The following is a 20972-nucleotide window of genomic DNA, read 5'->3' on the forward strand; positions in this document are numbered from 1 at the left end:
GGGAACTAATCATTTTAAATTTGAGTCAATGTATATTTTGCTGTATGCATTGTACTTTATATGTGTTTTTCATGCCAACAATGTTAATAAAATGATCAAATGCATTCAGTGGCACTCATAATTTGTTATTTTTACCGGGGAAAAAATGGCTAGTGGAAATTCTGATTTCACATTGGCTGGTGATCAAAAAGTTAATTTAGAACCCTGGTTATAACCACTTCCCCCACTCACTAAAACATAAATTCATAAATAAATAAAAATAAGAGAGCATTGTTATTATACTCCAAATTATTTTTATTTTTTAAACTTATTGATCATAGGCCTTATTGATCTGAGATTACGTGCTTTTTTAGTGATCTGAAAGGTTTAACCACACAAAATGCTTTTTTCACTGAGTTGATTTCCAAAATGAATGGCAAAACCTATGTTAATTGGAAAAAATAAGTTGACAAAAAGCCTGAATCCAAAATAATATACCGTAATGAGAGATTTACAAGCAATTTTGACAAAGCCTGTCATATTTGACCTGGAGCACCAAATTAGAAAAAGGATTCTCAGCACAGCACAAGGGTTAATGTACTGGTGGACATGTACTGCCACGTTTTCTCCAGCAAGCTCTCTCTCTCTTTTTTTTTTTTTTGGTGGGTGTGAAAGTGAACGGGATCATGGGCAATGTCTTATATCAGAGGCAGGTGTAGGTAGTGACAGTTAAAGATTATTTCTCTCAGCTTCAGTTCTCAGTCTGCACCCACATTGTCTCCCTCTTATCTCACTCCAGCAGTCCGTCTTGACAGCGCTTATAGAAGAAGTCACAGTAGCAACAATTAGCCTCGCTGTAATCCCGAAGCTTGTCTGGTTCCTGTGGCATCACCACCTGTCAGGACACAAGGCCTTTGTTGTGGCATGAGTAGCTTTTTCTAAATGCCCTGTGTCAGAATGCCGATAGTGTGTGGGGAACATTCAGTCAGCTAAAAAAAGCTTTTAGAAAATGAGCAGGAATTTTTCTTTCTGACCTGTTTGGGATGTGTCAGACTGAGTATGTGTGTTCTTGTATTGCTGTCTGGTGATATGTCAGGTGTACCAAGGTAATTTAGTATAGACTGTTATCCAAAGTGCATTAATTACAAGGTAGATTTTTTTATTCCTTGCATTTCTTGCATTTATTTTATTTGTTACCCTTTAAATTAAAGACAATTGTTCAATTATGAACAGGCAAAATTCCTCTTGCAGTGTTTTGTAGGCTGCTGATTTTTGCTCAAGTTATTCAGCTGTAACAGAATGGTTTGTAAAAAGACAGAATACATGTTTGACATCTGAAATGTTTGACTTATTTATTTATTTATTTTTTATTGGATTTTTATCTTATTGGAATCGAAACTAGGAATCTATAAGAATCGGAATTGATAAGCAGAATCGAACCGGAATCGATAAAATTCAAGCGATACCCAACCCTAGCTAGTTCTGAGTTAATTTGCCCTAAAATCTGAGAAAACTTTCTTCCTTGTGCAGTATTTTTCTTTATTTTTTAATGAGATGCCCAGTCCCTCCAGAAAATCAGCCCCACCAGCATGGTGCTGCCACCACAATACTTCACTGTGGGCATGGTGTATATTTAAATATACATTTATATAAAAAAAAAATTTGGGGCAGTGAAGATGTGCAGTACTTTGAATTTCAAATAAAATGACTGAAATTCCACAGTTCTCTCTAAAAAAAATATCTGCTGCAAGGTTCCCAACTATACAGTTTTTATGATAATCAACTCTAAAAAAGATGCCTCAGCAGGGTATTTTTTGAAGAAATCAGTCTTTCAGTATTTTATAGAATCCTAGTCTTCATGTGACACACACACACACACACACACACATAGGCAAACAATTCCGAGGATAGACAATGTGCTTTGTCTCCTTCAGCAAGGCCCACCTGAGGGATGAGCTGTCAACAACATCCATCACATTACCTAAACAAAGCACCTGCTGAAGGTGTGCTGGAGAAAGCAAGACAGGAGATGATTAAAATACAAGCTCACAATGGTGAGATTTATTCTTTAGACACCCCTGGCTGTTTCTGTTTTGGGAAACAAGGATACAGTTCTTGATTTGGGTTGTAGTCTTTTGGTCAAGAGAAATAAATGCAGGAAGAATAGAACGAAGGAATAAAAGAAAATAGATGATTAGAATCAAACGTAAGGAAATGGGCTCGGTTTCATTTTTGTAGTTTGGACTGTGTTCCTCTTTTTCTCTACGCTCGGCTGGTCCCACCCATCGTGGTCAGCATTGCACGTCATTAATGCCAGTCAGATTGACAGCTAAACTGACAGCCGAGCTGTTTGGACATTGTGGGTGGAAACCCTTTTTTCCTCATTTTCCTAAAGAAGACTGACAAGCTCACAAAAGAGACAGGAAGAGAAATTACATGTTCGGATCAGTGTGTGTGCTCCGCACGAGCACTACTTTTTTTCATCAACCATGCATAGCAAATGTATATCTGCAGTCCTAGTTCTGGTTTAGTTATTTTGCATGACAAATATGACCATGCTAATATTATTTTTATGTTTTCTTCTCATGCAAGTGTAACAGTGGTCTGCTGGTAAGAGCTGTGCAGGTGCACCTCACTCAGTCCCTCTAGAAAAACGCGATTATGCGATCGCTTGATTTAATGCATAATCAGCCAAAGGCCGCATATATATTTATGCGGGGTCGCATTTTTTCAAATACTCTTTTGCCACATAAATTACAGATTTCAGAAAGCAAAATATGCGGGGCTAGAAGGATTTCATAATCCTTGTATTTCCGTTGCAAAAAACTCACATATATATTAGCAGAAAGTTGAAAAATGTTCCTACTTCCGCTCAATTTAATTTCGCTTCTGTACTCAGTCTGATACAGCGTCAGAGCTTTCTGTTTGCCACCGGTCTGGAAACAGCCGGGCCAATCAACGAACAGATGGCGGGCTGAGAGCCGTGACGTAGATGCTTAGCGCCGAGTTTTACATTGTAGGTTAGATAAATCGAAAACCGAAACGACCGCGGAAATGGGAAACGAGACACGGGATGCAATTCGCTCTGTTATGGAGAACATTCAACTCTTTTTCAAACTGAAAAGTCGTTTACAGCCATGTTCACTCCGGTATTTCACTCGCATCATCATGTGTTAACAACAGGTTTACAGTGGAAGTCCAATCATAGATTTGAGTTCTGTGCTTCGATGCGGCTGTACAGGCGCATAACATATGTCATAACTAAACGTATCTGATTGGCTACGGGTAACCAATGATTTTAAACTTCAGACAAGCGCCCCCTAGCGAGAGAGAAAACACTTCTCTATTATGCCATTCCAGACTCTGTCTACGAAGCAAAGTGAAGTAGCAGAGTCTGGTATTACCAGGCTACACACCACCACCACTTGCATTACTTTGTAGAAAAACCGAGGAGGGTGCAAGAAGAGGTTGAACTGCATGAATAAGCTTTAAAAGAAGCTCTTTTTTCCTGCTTCCTTTCCAATGCTAACAAACATCTATCTTGTCAAGCCTGGGGTGACCTCCGCACAATGTTTCAATTTGGGCTCACTGACAGAGCCATCAATTGCCTCCTTTCTGTCAGACTCGTTCAATCCACAACAAATGCAGCTAAATAATGCAACGTTCCCTTGAGTTTACACGCAGTCAAAAACTCTGATCATCCTTTTAAACAAATGAGTGCCCAGAGCCAGAACATCTGACATATTGTCAAATATGGCAGGAAAAAAGCAGAACAGAAATATATTAAAGGACAAATTATTGCTGATGAAAAGAGAGCGGGAGGAGAAAGAGAGAGAAGATAAGAACAAGAGAAAAGAAACAAGGCATTGGGTCGAAGAGGCTATAGTACAGTTAGGTGTGTGTGTGTGTGTTTGTGTGTGTGTGTGTTAACTACTCACTGCTGTGTGTGCACACTTGGATGGGAAAAATGCAGAGAACAAATTACAAGTATTGGACACCATGCTTGGCCACACATCACTTTCACTTTCACGGTAATGCTTAATACATGTCAATTTATTTTACATTAAAATAGCATTACCTTTTGTAGGCATTCCAACAATTTAATTACAAAGTGCATGTTGTTCATTAGTGTTATTTGGTTATTGCAATTTAATTTCACTGTGACATGGAATAATATGCAATATTATTTTCTTAATGCATGTTTGTGGTGTTATTGTTAACGACCCAGTGTGTGTGTTATTCTAAAGAATTAAATATTCCAAATGTTACTAAATAAACAACCTAAATCAGCTTTGATCGTTTGGTTTCTTTGGAATTCTTAGATTTCCACACCTGTGTGCAAGAATGAAAACAGAATGTTATGAAGGAGAGAAGTAAAGAGTGTCACACCTGTTCTCTGTTCTTAATATAATGACGAAACTGAGGTCTAGTTTTATGTGGTGTGCTCTTAATATAAGTGTATGCTATGCTCACTTTCTGCCTTCACATTCAGCCTATTTGCTAATTTCTTAATGTTCTAGAAATTTCTATATAATAATTACTGGAAATAAAGTAATTATACAAATTATCCATGACACCTTTTAAAGTTATAATATATGAATTTGAAATTGCCCTTTGTTGATAGGGATGCACTGATACCTCTTTTTTTTTTCAGAACAAGCCCCGATACGATACTTACATTTTTGGTACTCACCGATATCTGTATTTTCCCAGCATGTGCACTTTCTTACAAATATTGGGTACAGAGACAAAATTAGAAGAAGAAGAAGAAGAATGTTAGTTGGCTTCCTTTAGCAAACAGATATTCCTTAAATTATTTCCGCACTTAATTTTACTTTCACTGTTCATTTTAATGGCGCATTAGAGCTGCTCTATTGCAGCAGCTCAATACTGTAATCACAAAATTAAAATATTTTATTTCCTAAAATAATACAGGGAACCACTCGTTATACATTATAAGAGTACACATACTATTTTGATGATGTAATTTCCGTCACTAGTACTGTACGAGGACCCTCACGTACGAATAAAAAAAACATAATTTTAAAGCAAACTAAACATGGCAGCTCGCTCATGTTTGCATTGGTGCAGAATGAGAGAGACACTTCTAGCCTAGCGCTTTTCACTCAGTCTGTTAGCTTCACTTTTGCTTTAATCGTGAATGCTAGATGTTTCCAATAAAAGTTGTTTATAGTGAATGCCCCTATAAATTTGTTTTATATTTATGATTTAGGTTTAATCCAAATGCATGCGCTAATGTAGGGAACAGCAATCAAGATTATGCAACAGAAGCGTGCACTCTCTGAGTCTCGCGCTCTCCTTCTCTCACACACACACACACACACATCTCTCACTCTCCTTAACGTCTAATAACTTTAGTAACTTGTGCACTGTTTTGCTCTGTTGTTTTTGACATATCCGACCAAATTACAAACTTTCCAGTTTGTCTGTGATATCTGGTATTCACTCGAGAAGCTTGCGCATCTGTGCCGCCGCACGCTCAATCCACTTAACGCGCTCTGCTTATCAGCTCATACACATCCGCTATACAGGCGTGTATATCGAATATTTACCATTACATTAATTGCTTATATGTACTTAATATATGTCATTAATCTCTAATAACTCCATTGTACTCTTTGTTGTTCTGTTGTCAGTGTTTCTTTTTCTGGACACAGCTCTTTTCACATGCTCTGTGGGTATCGGCTTTTGGTATGGGGTCATTTTTACGAGTACGAGTATGAGTACTGGAGTGCAGTATCGGCCCGATACCGATACCAGTATCGGTATCAGGGCATCCCTACTTGTTGAAACAATGTTTTTTTTTGTTTTTTTTACCACTGATATTCTGTATCTAGTGATCAACAAACAATGAAAAATTCAACCAAATTGTAAAACCTGAAGCCACTATTAATAGTTTTTTTGTTGTTGTTAGATTTTTATGAAGGATAAGTTGCTTATGATGGCTAATGGTTTTTTTCATTGTTGTTTTTTATGTTAGTGTTACAGTAAGTTTGCAAAGATTCTTAATATCTGAACCATATACAACTCTATATTTTTCGATATCCCTATCTGTTTCTTCTAGAACATGTTGGCAGAGAAGGTGGAGCAAATGATGGAGTGGAGTTCTCGTCGTTCTGTGATCCGTATGAACGGCGATAAGTTCCGGAGGTATGTTAAGGCTCCACCTCGGAACTATTCTGTCATTGTGATGTTCACCGCACTACAACCCCAGAGACAATGTTCCGTCTGCAGGTAAGACACGAACATTCATCTTTTAGTGTCTGTCCACAGGTATACAGTAATGCTGTATTTACTGAAGTAAAATTATGATACTAGGTGTAAACACAGTCATAGATAAAGATTTGATCTGCCCAAGAGCACCACCAGAAAACCTTGTACATCTGTCTATTCCCAAGCATCCCCCACCCCAGGCATCATTCCCATCTATTTATCCTACGACAGCTACTTAGCCTCCATCCACTCACCTCACATCCATCTCTCCCCTCATTATCCTTCAATCGCCGGGTAAAATGACTCCGTGCTCATACAGTCGTATTACTCAGCTGAATATTAAGCTTCAGAGAGTGAACTAGTCCTATTCAGAATTCTCAGACATCATCAACCAGCTTCACTGAATAAAGATAACGGAGTGGAACAGTCATGTGTGCTACCAAAATAGAGGAAGTTCATTTAAAGCAGATAGACCTTTAAACACCCAGTCACACTGTCGCAACAACGTGACCCCTAATGCTTTTTTTAATTATCTGCTGTCTACTTAAATCACGTTTATGTATATTCAAATTTTTTCCTCCTTATTTCCTCTCCATATCTGTCCCTGTCTTTCTCACACCCAGTTAATAGTTTTATTTCTTCCTATGCATTAATTTGTTCTTAATACTGTAGGTATGGATAACAGTGGTTGACTATTGGACTAGTCTATCTACTGTACATCTTTAGCTATTAGAAAACTCTCTCTGAAAAGTTCTTTAAATGTATTCCCAATGCATTTTCACTACAGCTATAAAGAATTGTTTTTATTTATTTATTTTTATTAAAAAAATAATAATAATGACAACAGGAAAGGCAATAAAATAGGTTCCTGCTGCTTTTTATCCCACATTTATGAACCTCATTTCATTTATTTATTATTTTTTGTTTGTTTTGTTTTATTATTTTTGTTTGTTTTGTTTTGTTTTTCTTCATCGCGGATTTGCTGGTTTATATCTTACAATTGAGAAAATTGTAACCTTCTTTTTTTCTGTGCTGAAAACAAGCTTCCATAGAAGTCTTAATTTTTACATTACATTTAGATTTAGTCATTTAGCAGACGCTTTCATCCAAAGCAACTTACAATTGAGGACAATGGAAGCAATCTTAATTAAATTATCTCTAAACTTGAAGATTTTTTATTTTTATTCTACACACTACTCAAACTTGCATTGCATTTTATTACCAAGGTTTCAGTCAATCGACCCTCTTCAGCCTGAGGAATTGTTAATACAATTTTGTCATGATGCAAGCATTGCTTATATTAGACTTATGCAATGCACATATGATTGATTCAGGTGTGTGAGGCTCTATATTTAAAAAAAAAAAAATGCAAAAAAAAAAAAAGGATTACTGTGCACTGGACTTCCTAAAATCATTCAGCTTCACTGAATCACTGCCTACATGTTGTCCAAGGGTCCTTAAAAGTTAAAACTTTTCTGAATTGAAAGCTTTAAATATCTTACATAGCATGGGGGGGGGTCTTAAATGTAATTTACGGAGTACAGAAAATGCTGCTATTAAAGGATTAGTTATCTTCCAGAATATACATTTCCTGATAATTTGCTCACCCCCATGGAATCCAAGACGTTTGTTTTCTTTCTTCAGTCACAAAGAAATCAAGGTTTTTTGGGGAAAACATTCCAGGATTTTTCTCCATATAATGGACTTCAATGGTGGCCAATGGTCTGAAGGTCAGCCGAGGAATAAGGGTCTTATCTAGCGAAACAATCTGTAATTTTCTTTAAAAAATAAACAAGTATGGCCACTATTAAAGTCCATCATATGGAAAAAAAATCCTGGAACGTTTTCATCAAAAACATCTATTTCCTTGTGACTGAAAGACATGAACTTCTTGGATGAAATGGGGGTGAGTAAATTAAAATTATCAGGACTTTTTTAACTAATCCTTTATGGAATCTTAACACTGCATCGCAGCATGTAAATGTTTTGCCATTTTTTTTTGTTTAATATCAGGTGTTTTATAATGTTCTTTTTAATATATCATTCCAAATACAGAGTCAGTGCTGTGCATTTCCCCAAAGGTGTTCATTAAATGCCATTTTTCCATAGTCCTGAAGGACTTTTGACTGCGGTAACATAAGCTTGCCTTGCTTTTTGAAAAAGGACACTTAGCATAACATAAAACATTAATGTGTATAATCATGCATTTTTAAACTAGTTTTTACCACTAGTTTTTTGTTTATTGATGTATTTAACTGGATTTTAAAAGGGACACTTTCAATCTGTAAATGCTTTGTTTGCTTGGCACTATTTGGATGTACTTTGTTTTCTGAGCAATGTTTGAATTACAATTATGAACATTCCATGAACTGATCCAGAGGGGATTGGGATCCCTGTAGTTTTTACTAAGATGTGAGTGTGGGTTATCTGGATTTGACCTTTACAGAAGGTGGAGAACTGGAGGTGTGCCGTGCAACCCATAGAAATAAGACTGTTTTGTCTGCATGAGTATATGGGAGAAAATATGAGCTCTTTGAAGTGATGTGAGTGCTTTTTTTAAACATCATCAATGTTTACATTTCTTTTTTTATTTATTTATTGACGGTGGACATCAGAGTGAGGTTTTACAGGAACTTGCAGGTGGACATCTTTGTTGCGTCTGTGGAAGGATGGATACCTAATTAACAGTGTTGTCTCTTTCTTTTGTCCCTCTTGTGTTTTTATGTTTTTTATGTTGTCAACACAGTGTTTAATAACCAGCAATCACTATAATAACTAACAGTGAGATGACACTCCTGTAATTAAGTTCTTCTTTTTAGGATTATTTTAGTTTGCTAGCTTTCTTGTAATGAGTGACCTGTATTTCTGCTTCTGAAAATGTTTCCCCCTCGCAGGCAAGCTAATGAGGAATATCAGGTTCTGGCTAACTCCTGGCGATACTCTTCGGCCTTCTCTAACAAACTGTTCTTCACGGTGGTGGATTATGATGAAGGAGCTGACGTCTTTCAACAGGTAAACATTCAGCAACTCTGTCTTTATCTTTGATTCACATTAATTTGTCTGGTCCGTCAAGTAATTTTTTTAAATATTGAATTTGTGTGTGTATGTAGGTATATAGTGTTGTTTATTAATATTCTTGATGTATATGCAATTACTGCATATTTTAATTACTTAAAACTTTTTCTCACAATTAGTGGAAAACATGTCTTGACTATTGTAAATATATTCCACTGTTGCTTAAACATTTCAAATTAATTTGATCCAAATTATGGTTCTTCTAAGATTATTATTAAAATAAAATCTATATAATAATAATAATAATTATTATTATTATTATTATTATTATTATTTCATATATATTATTTTATTTTAATTATATAAACAACAATAATTATATTAATTAATTAATTCTCTCTTTCTTTAAACTACAAATAGCCTGGCCTTGAAAAGGTATGGAAATTATTATAAGGAAATTTAATCATGTATAACATATTTCATCAGCTAAAATTGTTCTTCACGACTGTAAAAAGTAATGGAATCAAAAAGTAAAAACGAATTGGGACCTTGTTCACGGTGCATCATTAAGAATAACCGTATAAAATTAGTGTATAATTTAAATCAAATCAAACCATTCTCAGAAAAGACGAAAAGTGTTTCCTGACCACATTTACTCGGTTGCATTCTTTTGGCTATACACAGATCTGTTCTTCCACATGCATGCTCAAATGGTCTCAACTTCTAATTTGTCAGAGCCTGACAACTTCAGGAATTAGATTTTAAAAAGCAGCAAGAAAAATCAAATGGAAAATAGCTCCCTGTCTATTTTCGATATAATGGAATGTCACACTTCTCAGAAGCAAATTATAGAGAAGAAAATCTTTATGACACAGAACATGCACATTAATTTAAAGCCTCCTATTCATCTGCAATTTGCACACTAAAGAGTTATGAAAGAAGCTTTATCATGAACTTATGTGTCCTTGTGCATATAGATGCCTACAGAGCAGTATCTAGGGTAAAAGTCATCAGTTAGATTAGCACTACTGACATTGATTGCTTTAGTTTTCTCGATGCATTCTTTCATTTGGGTTCATTAAAAACCTCATGCATTCAAGTAAAACAGATTGCTATAGCTCATAAAGACATCAAGCCCTCAGGGGAAGTCTAGTGGACAAGATTCAAATGAGCTTTCTGATTTCTCAGTTAGTCTGAAACTTAGATTACATTAGTCTTCATTTAGTATAATAATGAATCTAAGATTTGTATCCACATTTATTTCATTTTTATTATTTATTTCTGCATTTATAAGAGTGATTGAATATAGTAGTAGTTCAACATTGTTAGTGTAACAATAAGTGGATGTAGATAAATGCATTAACTATATAGTAGTACACTAGTTTAGTGGAGTCTTTGGGGGATAGGTGTTTCCATGTGTTTTTCTTCTCTAGTCACATATGATCTCGCGAGTCTCCATGAGATCTTGTGTCACTGTGAAATCAATGTGAAATGGTTGAAACCGTCTTCAGGTATTCAAACTCCCATGGTCTTAAAATCGGCTAAGATTTGTAAAGTGTCTATTGTGTTCCAGGCCTTAGTTCATGCAGTTCTGTTCATATGCATATACACTTCCAAAAACTGTGCAAACAAGCATATGCATAATGTATTTTGCTTCATGCATACAAAAACTAAAAAACTAAACTGAGTTGCAAATTTGTGTAGGGAAATCCTTCATGCTCTTAGCTGATAATCAAACATAGATGAAACTCATTTAGGCAGTTTAATCTATAAAAAATATTTTAAGCTTCAAAAAGTAACTGGAATATGTGGCATATTTGAGTATTTTAAATGTAATATAATTTATTATTCAGTATTATTCAGCCTTGGAGGGTAAAATCATATTGTTTTACCGTCCTTCGTTTTTTATGTCCAAAATAAATAGCTTTGCTCAAATCCAGCATGCCGCAGCCAAAACATCCTGGAAAACTTGAATGGCTTCTCTTCACCCGCACCAAACCCATTTCTTGGAGGACATGTGGGTTAATGTTGATTTGATGTGTTTTCATCCGGAACATGGGGACAGCAGTATTAGTCAGTCCATTAGTATGCTAATAAACAGATGTGTGTTAGAGATGCTGGTTAATAACACTCCCCTGTGTTTTTAGAGACTATTTCATCACCAGCGATTACATGATTTCTCCTCATGTTTGAAATTATATGCAATTAAATGAATATCTCTTAGCTAAATTTAGGATCACCCCAAAGTATATTAAAATAAATAAATAAATAAGTAATAATAATATCTATATATATATATATATATATATATATATATATATATATATATGTATATGTGTGTGTGTAAGTACACACTACTCAATTTATTTTATTTATATTTTTTTATTATTATTAATGTTTTGCTCTTTTTGGAGCTTGGACGTATTACCATCCACTTGTTTATGTAATAGCCCAGAAAGATGCCTGACATTTTAGTTTTTTCACAGAAGAAAGAATATACAGGATTGGAACTAGGGTTGTGCCGATAGACTATAGTATTGTGTATCAACGATATTCAGCGATATCGACAATAGCAGATGTCTCTGTTGATAGTCAAGACGATATTAGGCTCATTCTCTTATTAATATATAAATTATAATAATGTTAATTATTTTTATTTTTTTATTGGGCTGCCTATTATAATTCGGCTATCAAACTGCCCAGCTATTTCACTTCAGCACCGCATTACACACACACACACACACACACACACACGATACAATATTTTAAACGAGCCCTCACTAACTGAGTTTAATGCCACATTTATGTCACGGTCCGCAGTGCTGTATGACTGATGCATCGGTTCAGCTGAGCTTTAATCCAAATATATGAACTTACCTGTTTTAAATACTTTATATTTAACATGTTAATTATTTCCAATATTAGTGTTAAACTTTTGGACTTTAAATGAAATCTACTATTGATTTTCACCATTGACTGATTTTGCAGAACATTTAGACTGATAACTTCCATGCGCAGATATGGCAAATTTGTCACAGGACACGCATTATGACAGTTGTGTCCTACTATATATGAACTAGCTGTTTTAAATACAGTGTTTTTATATTTAACGTTAGTTTATCAGTATGTTTGAAAGTATATTTTTTTGATTATTGGTGATTCCATAGGTTCTCTCTCGCGCACCTGCGCAGTTTAACATAACAACTAGTTATGCTATGACCAAAGAGAACAAGGAACAAAAATTCTCTCTCTTGCTCCACCCGTGCTCGATAATATTGCGTAGAGCAATCCCACGGGCTGACGATATGACGATTTGAAAAATGACCATATCGCCCAACGCTAATTGGAACTGCACCCTCAGAAAAAAAAAAAAATGAAGCCGTCACTGGGGTGGCACCCTAAGATACAAAAGTTAAAAGTTGTACCTTATTTAAACCTAAATGGCATATTAGTACTCTTTGAGATTTGTTTTTTCATAGAGTTTGATTTTATACATACATACCTTTCAATATCTCACCTCATACATGTTGCTATATTTAGGCTGTGTGTAAAGTTAAAAAATTTATTTACAGAAAAGCAAAAATGTCTCAAAATCTCTATTCCAATGTGTTTCCTTCTACTGAGTTGCACTCAGTCCACCTGCTTTTGGAAGAAAGAAAACATCCTGTATGAATGCCCTAATCAATCCCAGGCCATCCTTAAAAAATATTTTGGTTTACTTTGCTTTGTTGGGTTGTCACTTTTGTGAAAAAAAATCCTGTTTGATTTTAGAGAAAAAAATCGCATACATAGGCAATTCTAGCCCGAATCTTTATCTGTATGCATGAGACTGTCTGAATACCGGCAGAATTCACATTTCTGTTGTGAAAAGAGAAACATTGTGCAGAAGTATTATTTGCTGTTATGCGTGTGTCTGAAACTGAAGCTGCAGCTGCTGTGTGACGAGTGTTCCAAAAAACTGGACGTGCTCCGAGAGAATGCAGTTAAAATCAATTTCCTATTTTCGTTTTCGAAACTTGTGTTGGTTGGCCCAATCGATTCGTGCAATAGATTTTTGAACATAAAATGACAGTCAACACGGTCACTGTTAGACTAGACGGGAAAAGGGATGGGAAAAGATCTGGGCACAGTTTTACCAGAACTTCGTGCCAAGTGGTGTTGAGCTGTTTTAATGAATGTTTTAGATGTATTATGGTGCCCGAACCCGTATGACTGAACGGATGACCGCAAATATTTTGTTTACTGTAAGCGCGAACCGTTTACTCTGACAACGAACGTACAGGCCATAGTGTGACATCCGTTAACCAATAGTGTAAACATAGATGACGTCACAGGTGTTTTTTTAAAAGAAAGAACTTAGACTTCATTTGTATGTAAGCCTAGGTAATTTATATATTTACAATACTTACTAAAATATAATTCATATTATTTTATTGCTTTTGTATTAGTTGTTTGAAGATTAACAAAAAAAAAAAAATTGGTCGGTCTTAACACAAATTTACAATTGTTTTTAAGTGAAACCCAATAATCATGATGTACTTGTGTTAGTCACAGTAGGAGTACAGTTATTTCCTATAAATATTTTTTTACATAATTAGTGAAATTGTGATCCTGGTCCTGGCAAATGGAATTCACTGCTATACAGCGGCAGTACGGTTGAACATGTATTGATTCATTTGTTATGTCTCTAAATTGTGGACTTTTATTTGCTGATATACTTTTCCCTCTTCTAAAGTTAATGAATTTTGCTGAAAAAATTGCAGAAACAGAACAAAATTGCAAACTGCCACAATTAATGCAGAGTTTGCAAGGATTTCGCAATTCTATCACTGCAGAATCGAACGCAGTGATTGTGTAATCCTTTCCATAGTAAACATCACTTAAATATTATTGATCCAAATTGCTAATGCCTTGGACTGCAAGGTATCATCAAAAAGGACACTCTAACCGACCACAAAATTGAGAACAAGGTGCTTTGATTTTGTGATCAATGATTGCTGTCACTTCAGAGTATTCATGTATTTGTGCACATCCCTAGTTGGAACAGCATGAGGTCAAAAAAAAAAAATGACAATTTCAACTGTCTGTTTTTAAGTCTATCATTTCATTCTTTCTTCCTGTTGTTCTCTCTCTGTCTCTTTCTCTGGCCCTTCAGACATTCATTCTTGTGGTGGGTAATTTACCTCCCTCTGGAGGCTCTTCAATTGCTCCTGTCTCCTTATTAAAAGAAATCTCTCTAATACACATAACACTGTTCCTGCTGCTTTATTGATTTATTAGCAGATATTAATGGTTTTGTACTCTTGTTTCTCTTCTGTTCATCATTCCCCTCCCCTCTCTTTGCCTCGTATGCTTTCTTCTTATTTTCTCCAGCTGAACATGAACTCTGCACCCACCTTCATGCATTTCCCGGCCAAAGGGAAGCCGAAGAGAGCAGACACCTTTGACCTGCAGCGGATTGGCTTTGCCTCTGAGCAACTGGCCAAGTGGATCGCAGACCGTACTGATGTGCAGGTACTTCTGTTGAAGTTATGCAACACTATCTATTGCTCCACTACTATGGGGTCAGTAATTTTTTATACTTTTGTTCCCCAAAGACGCATTCAGTAGTTCAAAAGTGACAGTAAATACATTTACAATGTTACAGATTTCTATTCTGAATAGAATCAGAGTTTTCAACCGTGATAATAATAAGTATTACGATTCTCCTGCTTTACAGACACATTTATTTGTGAGCTGTATAATTGTATCTTTTGCCTGATGCCTGAAAAGCCATTTTATGAAAATTATTATTTTTCTGCTTAGTGAATGTTTGAGAAGCAGCTTTTAGGAGCAACATAGCACGAAATTAATCTCAGTACACTTTTTGACATTCATCTTGAAAATGCAACCTCTTTATTACCTCAAGACATTGACGAAATATTTTGATAAAGCTGTTTGCGTAGTTGATGCCAAAAAGCTTGAAAGTATAATTATGTGTCTGACATCCCTCAAGACAAATATAAACACTGAATGAATTTTAATAAAGGATTTCTTCTGTGCTTTCAACGATTACAGTGTCTGCTTTTGTAATCCTTGCTTTGTTTTGTTCTTCTGGAACTTCTGCCTACTTGCTTGGTAAATCAAGTTATATGTCAGTGTATTTCTTATAGAAAATAAATAAAAAAAATCAGTGAGGGTTTCACTAACTGAGTGATGCTTTTAATGTGAAAGCAGACCCAGATATGGGGTCTCCAGGAAATGGAGACAGATAACATCTGATTTCCCCATCATGTTAACATAGATTTTCCATCCAGAGAAACTCTCATTGAAAAATATCTCTAGCACCCTAATGCGTTTACAGACGACTGCCTTGGAGCACTGGCACTAATTCAGCTGCCTTATTAAGATTTTCGTTTCGGCTTTAATACTTTTGAATAAGTCACTTAAGGTATACATCACCTTTAGGGAAAGGGTTGAGTTAAGTCGAAAAAGCTATTTTTAAGGCAGATTTTCCACCAATGGAGCACTCTGAGTAAGAAGCGCTGTGTAGATTACAGAACAGGTCATACTGTATGTCAGTTAAACTCTTTCCTCCATGTAGTTGGACTCTTTATCTTTGATTCATCTCCAATTCACATTTCTGTAGAGGCACAGAAACCCTTTGTTTTTTGAACGTTGTTCCTTTATCCTGGCTAAAGGAAAAACCTGAGCTTTTTTAGTATGACATGCATGCCTTATTCCTCTGAATTCATTTTAAAAAGTAAGAGTGAATGCAAAAATACTGAATGCATCCAAATTTATTATCTATATGTATGTATGTATGTGTGTATATATATATATATATATATATATATATATATATATATATATATATATATATATATACACCGTATTTTTTGGACTTTAAGTTGCACCTAAGTTTAAGTCGCATCAGTCCAAAAATACTTCATGACGAGGAAAAAAACATATATAAGTAGCACTGGACTATAAGTTGCATTTATTTAGAACAAAGAACCAAGAGAAAACATTACCGTCTACAGCCGCGAGAGGGCGCTCTATGTTTTCAGGGGTAGACTACAGGAGCACTGAGCAGTATAGTGCGCCCTCTATAGCGGCTGTAGACGGTAATGTTTTCTCTTGGTTCATTTATCTTGGTTCATGTCAAATTAATTTTGATAAATAAGTCGCACCTGACTATAAGTCGCAGGACCAGCCAAACTATGAAAATAAGTGTGACTTATAGTCCAGAAAATACGGTGTGTATATATATATATATATATATATATATATATATATATATATATATATAATATATTTACGGTGTGTATATATATATATATATATATATATATATATATATATATATATATATATATATATATATATATATATATATATAATATTTGTTTATCATTATTTCTTTATTACCACAACATTAGCCAAATTAGCTATTAGTCTTTGTTGGCTAGTCCGTGCACATTGGAGAATTGCTCGTTCACTCCCTGCAGTAGACAGAATTGTAGATGAAGTCGGCCATTTTTATTCTAGATTGATCTGATCTGATTTGGAGGCAGCAGTAGAGGCTGTAGTACACAATTTTAAAGGAAACATTAAGGTCTTGAACGACAGGCACTAAACATGTTTACAACCCTCTGGGTCTCACATCGCACCACTCATAAATAGAGAATCCTGGGCATCCAATGCATCTTAGACTTACTAGCCCTCTGGGTCTACTTTTGGCCTAAGGCGAAAAATGAGTTTAAAAGGGAAGGGAGGGACCATCAGCCTTTGCTGGAATGAATGCATTGAGTAGACAATGATACTGTCTGAAACCTAAGGCAATTGCTTCACTGCCCAGACAGTCAGTGACTTTACCTGCAGTGGTTTTGAGTGAAGTTTCTTCCTCTGGAGAATATTCATTGAAAGTCAGATATTCAGACCAGAACATATCTTTCGATCTAGGACAAATTCAAGTGAATGAAAATTTTTTTTAATGACGTTTTGGCATCATTTTCCATGTTTCGCACAGCCAGTGACTGTTGCGAAATGGTGAAGGTTACCATTGAGATTGCAGTGTTTTAATAAATGAATGTTAACTTCTTCATTTTGAGAGTGGAGTGAGGTTCATAGATATTATTTTCATTATTTTTCTAGTCACTCTTGATGAGACATAACTGGTTGCAATTGTCAAAATACTGTCATCTTCCTTTTTGACAGTAACCTATTTTTATAAACGTGCACATACCAGTTTCTAGGAAATTATGTTGTTATTTGTAGATTGTGTTGCTTCCACCTCACTAACAGTTGCCTTGAACCAAGCCTGAGTGCGATTATTCCCACTCCTGACTCCCCCGCTGGCCTGTACTAAACATTCCGGGCCGGAGCACGCTTGCGTGATCTACAAGATAACAGGGAGAAAACCATTTCAGTAATAGACTGCCTAATAAATTTATAATTTATGCTGTGTAGCAATTCATCAATAAGGTGAGAATTAGACCTATTATAAACCTAAATATGCTCGATTTAATTTAATTAATTGAAAGTGTAGTAGTAGTAATAGGAGATGATTCCGGTCTTAATAATGAGCAGCGTGCACAAAATAGTAACTGTACTATGCTCCGCTGCAGTTAGCGATCACACTGCATGTGACTGTATCCTCGCACAACTGAACCATGCTTTGGGGGTCAAACACGCTTTGGGCACAGTTCAGATAGCCTGGTGTGAGTACACCCACAAATGTAAGGTGTCTGTCAAAAGTTAAAAACCTTTTCATTTGTTTTCCCCTTTTCCAGATTCGGGTGTTCCGGCCACCCAACTACTCTGGTACGATCGCTCTGGCTCTGCTGGTGTCTCTGGTCGGTGGGCTCCTATATCTGCGCAGAAACAACTTGGAGTTCATCTACAACAAGACTGGCTGGGCCATGGCTGCACTGGTGCCTAATGTTCATTATTAAACCCTAATTCAAATTAAACTGCTTCAGCCATGCTTGAGTTGAAAACTGGCCAGATCAAATAACAATGCATATCTTGGCAGCAGTACAGTGGTCAGCTCTCTCTGGCCCTAGAACTGTTCAACCAATTCAACAACTTCAACACTTTTGCTATTGCTTTATAAGGTCCTTTAATAAAGTAAAACCAGCTGACCGTGGAGTAAACCTAGATTAAAATTATTTATAGCGTTTTAAGCCATAAAATAGGCCAATTTATTGAATCTAAATCCAAGTTGATGCAATAAAAACAGAAGAAAACAGCTCAAGGGGACTAAACAAACTAAAGGCATAGAGTCAATGTGCTTCTTACCACCTGAGGCTAAAATTATGTGCTGTGTCTTGCATAAAAGTGTGATTTAAAGTGTTGTGCTGTCTGTAAATTGTAGGACCTGGGCTTTCAATATTTATTCCCCAAAGTCTAAAAGTGGCTGACCTTTACTTCTATGATGGATAAAGTGTGTTATCCACCATAATGATTATAAGGGCAGTTTGAGTGAAGGATTTTATTTATTTATTTATTTTTTTGCTGGCTATTCCTGTTCATTCTGTCTGTTTTTCATTTTCATCATATCACCATATCACTCAGCTAATATACTAACCATCTCTTTCTCTTTTTTTTATTTTACACAGTGTGTTGTGTTTGCCATGACCTCAGGTCAGATGTGGAATCATATTCGTGGTCCTCCATATGCCCACAAGAACCCTCAAAACGGTCAGGTGGTAAGTGCTGCCCACCTTCTTGTCTCAGAGCCCTGTATGTGCCCCACCACTCATCTAAACCTTTCCTGACTTGGTTGGTTTTCTTTGTGTCTATTCATTAAATGGCTATACATCATATGAAGCTTTGCTAACTGAAACTTCTGCATGGTGTATGACCTATCCAGTCAACTCTTGGGCAGTGAATCCTGTGGAATATTAATTCCTACAAAGGGTGTAGTCTACATTCATAAATAAAAAAAATATTGCACTTGGTGTAAATAGAACAGGCACCCAAACAGTGGGATGGAGCCCGACAGAACTATGAAAAAAATGTGAGTTGCATGTCAGAGAAGTGACCTGGAGGATAGAGCATATGCATGAGTATTTCTGCGCAGACCACATGAATTTTAATCCAGCTTGTGACATTTCCCTATCTAACCATCTTTTCCTTCAGTCTATTCCCATCCCTTCATGGTTCAACTTTCACTCTTTCTATGAATAAGGAAAAAACAATCTATGAAATGAAAAAAAAAAAAAAATTCATACTTCAAACTTTCTGGTACTTGAATTTGAATGGCTGAAAGGTCTTTTCAGTCATAAGATATTCACTCAGTATCGCCACAGGAACCATTTCACCATTTGTATCACTCCGCTTGAAGCATTTCTCACAGTGAGTGTCATGGCGGTTCACCAAATCCTCTATAATTTTACACTACTGTTGTTGTGTTTCACAATGTAGTATTTTTTAGGCAAGAATGTACTTGCATAGACTTCAAATATGTGGTTTGTCAATGATGATAACATATTTTTGATAATTTGCTGTGACCGTTTTGGAGAAATGAGCTCCTGGGCATCAGTGGGCCATTCAGTTGCTGCTGGCTCTGATGTCTCTATGGTGGTTAAACATGAGATATGATTGGGCAGTCTTTGGTCTCATTAATATATTATTTGTTTCAGAGCAAATAGTTTTAGCAGAGGGCAAAGCCTCAAAACTTGATATTTTATTTAACTGTAATGCTGTATATAAGAGTGCTGTCTTTGTTCTTCATCATGGGAAGTCCCTTAACAGTTGCAAGGATACTATGACAAAGATATCACTTTCCTCAGCAGACATTCAAACTAATGTTTTATTGTGAATATGAGATTGAGCTGAAGAATGAATGCTGTATCAGATGCAGGTAATCACACTTGCTCAGTCCATCTCTCTTTCATAATACAGTCAGCTTTAAATGCAGTAATACAATGAGCTTTTAATGAAGCGACTCAGAATTCCTTTGTTACGAGTTCTAAAGTGACATTTTTTAATTAGTAACAGAGGCTTGAACTGAGCTTTTAAACTGTTAATTTGTGGTTTAAATCTTTGGAAGGAAGTAGTTCTGCAAACAAAGTTTTTTTTGTTTTTTTTTTTACACACTTGTGCCTTCAAAATGTTATACAGTATAAACCCAATATCACACTCATAGTTTTAGGCTTGTATTACTGTTACCAGGATAATGCGCTCATAACAGAATTTATCAGACTTTGTAAGCAATGAAAAGGCATGTTGATAATATGTACAATCCTGCAATATATTTACTCAACAATCCACAGCAGCTGCATTCTGCTGTTCTGCACCCCCTCTTATTTTCTTGTAAGTGATCCCTCCAGTTAATAACACAATAAATCTTAAATCATTATGACCTTTTAATTACTAAAACATAAATAAGGAGATCAGCTGCTTTCAGTGCATAATCCTTCCCGTTACTGCTCCATCACCGTCCTTTATTAAGCTCCACACAGGAAGTTGAAGCTGCCTTTCTTCATTTAAAAGAGCTCAGAGGCAGAGGTGAAAAAAAATGATGATGCCATGGAAAAAGTAAAGTCAGTGAAGTAGGGTTGTAATGCCATATTCGGGAGTGTTACAGTTATTAAAGGTTTTTTTAACCGTTTTTTTTTTTTTTTTTTTTGTCCAAGTTATCTTGTTTTTGTAAAATATATTCTTGAAATTTAGTTATTATTTCATCTTGTCATAGTCATTAATTTTAGTTTTTTCTTAGACTCAAATAACATTTAAGTGGACATTTATTATTTATG

General features: G+C 35.7%; 1 protein-coding gene across 1 annotated transcript in view; it reads left to right on the top strand.

The window, feature by feature from the left end:
* Positions 1-6067: 6067 nt before the first annotated feature.
* Positions 6068-20972, top strand: part of LOC113106151 (tumor suppressor candidate 3) — a 45144-nt gene continuing 30239 nt past the window's right edge. The window contains exons 1-5 of the mRNA XM_026267789.1: positions 6068-6234; positions 9108-9225; positions 14602-14742; positions 18003-18143; positions 18831-18920. Coding sequence (XP_026123574.1) covers positions 6068-6234; positions 9108-9225; positions 14602-14742; positions 18003-18143; positions 18831-18920 — 657 coding nt within the window. The remainder of the gene's footprint in view (positions 6235-9107; positions 9226-14601; positions 14743-18002; positions 18144-18830; positions 18921-20972) is intronic.

The sequence above is a fragment of the Carassius auratus genome, chromosome 1, assembly GCF_003368295.1.
Source record: "Carassius auratus strain Wakin chromosome 1, ASM336829v1, whole genome shotgun sequence".
Taxonomy (NCBI): Eukaryota; Metazoa; Chordata; class Actinopteri; order Cypriniformes; family Cyprinidae; genus Carassius; species Carassius auratus.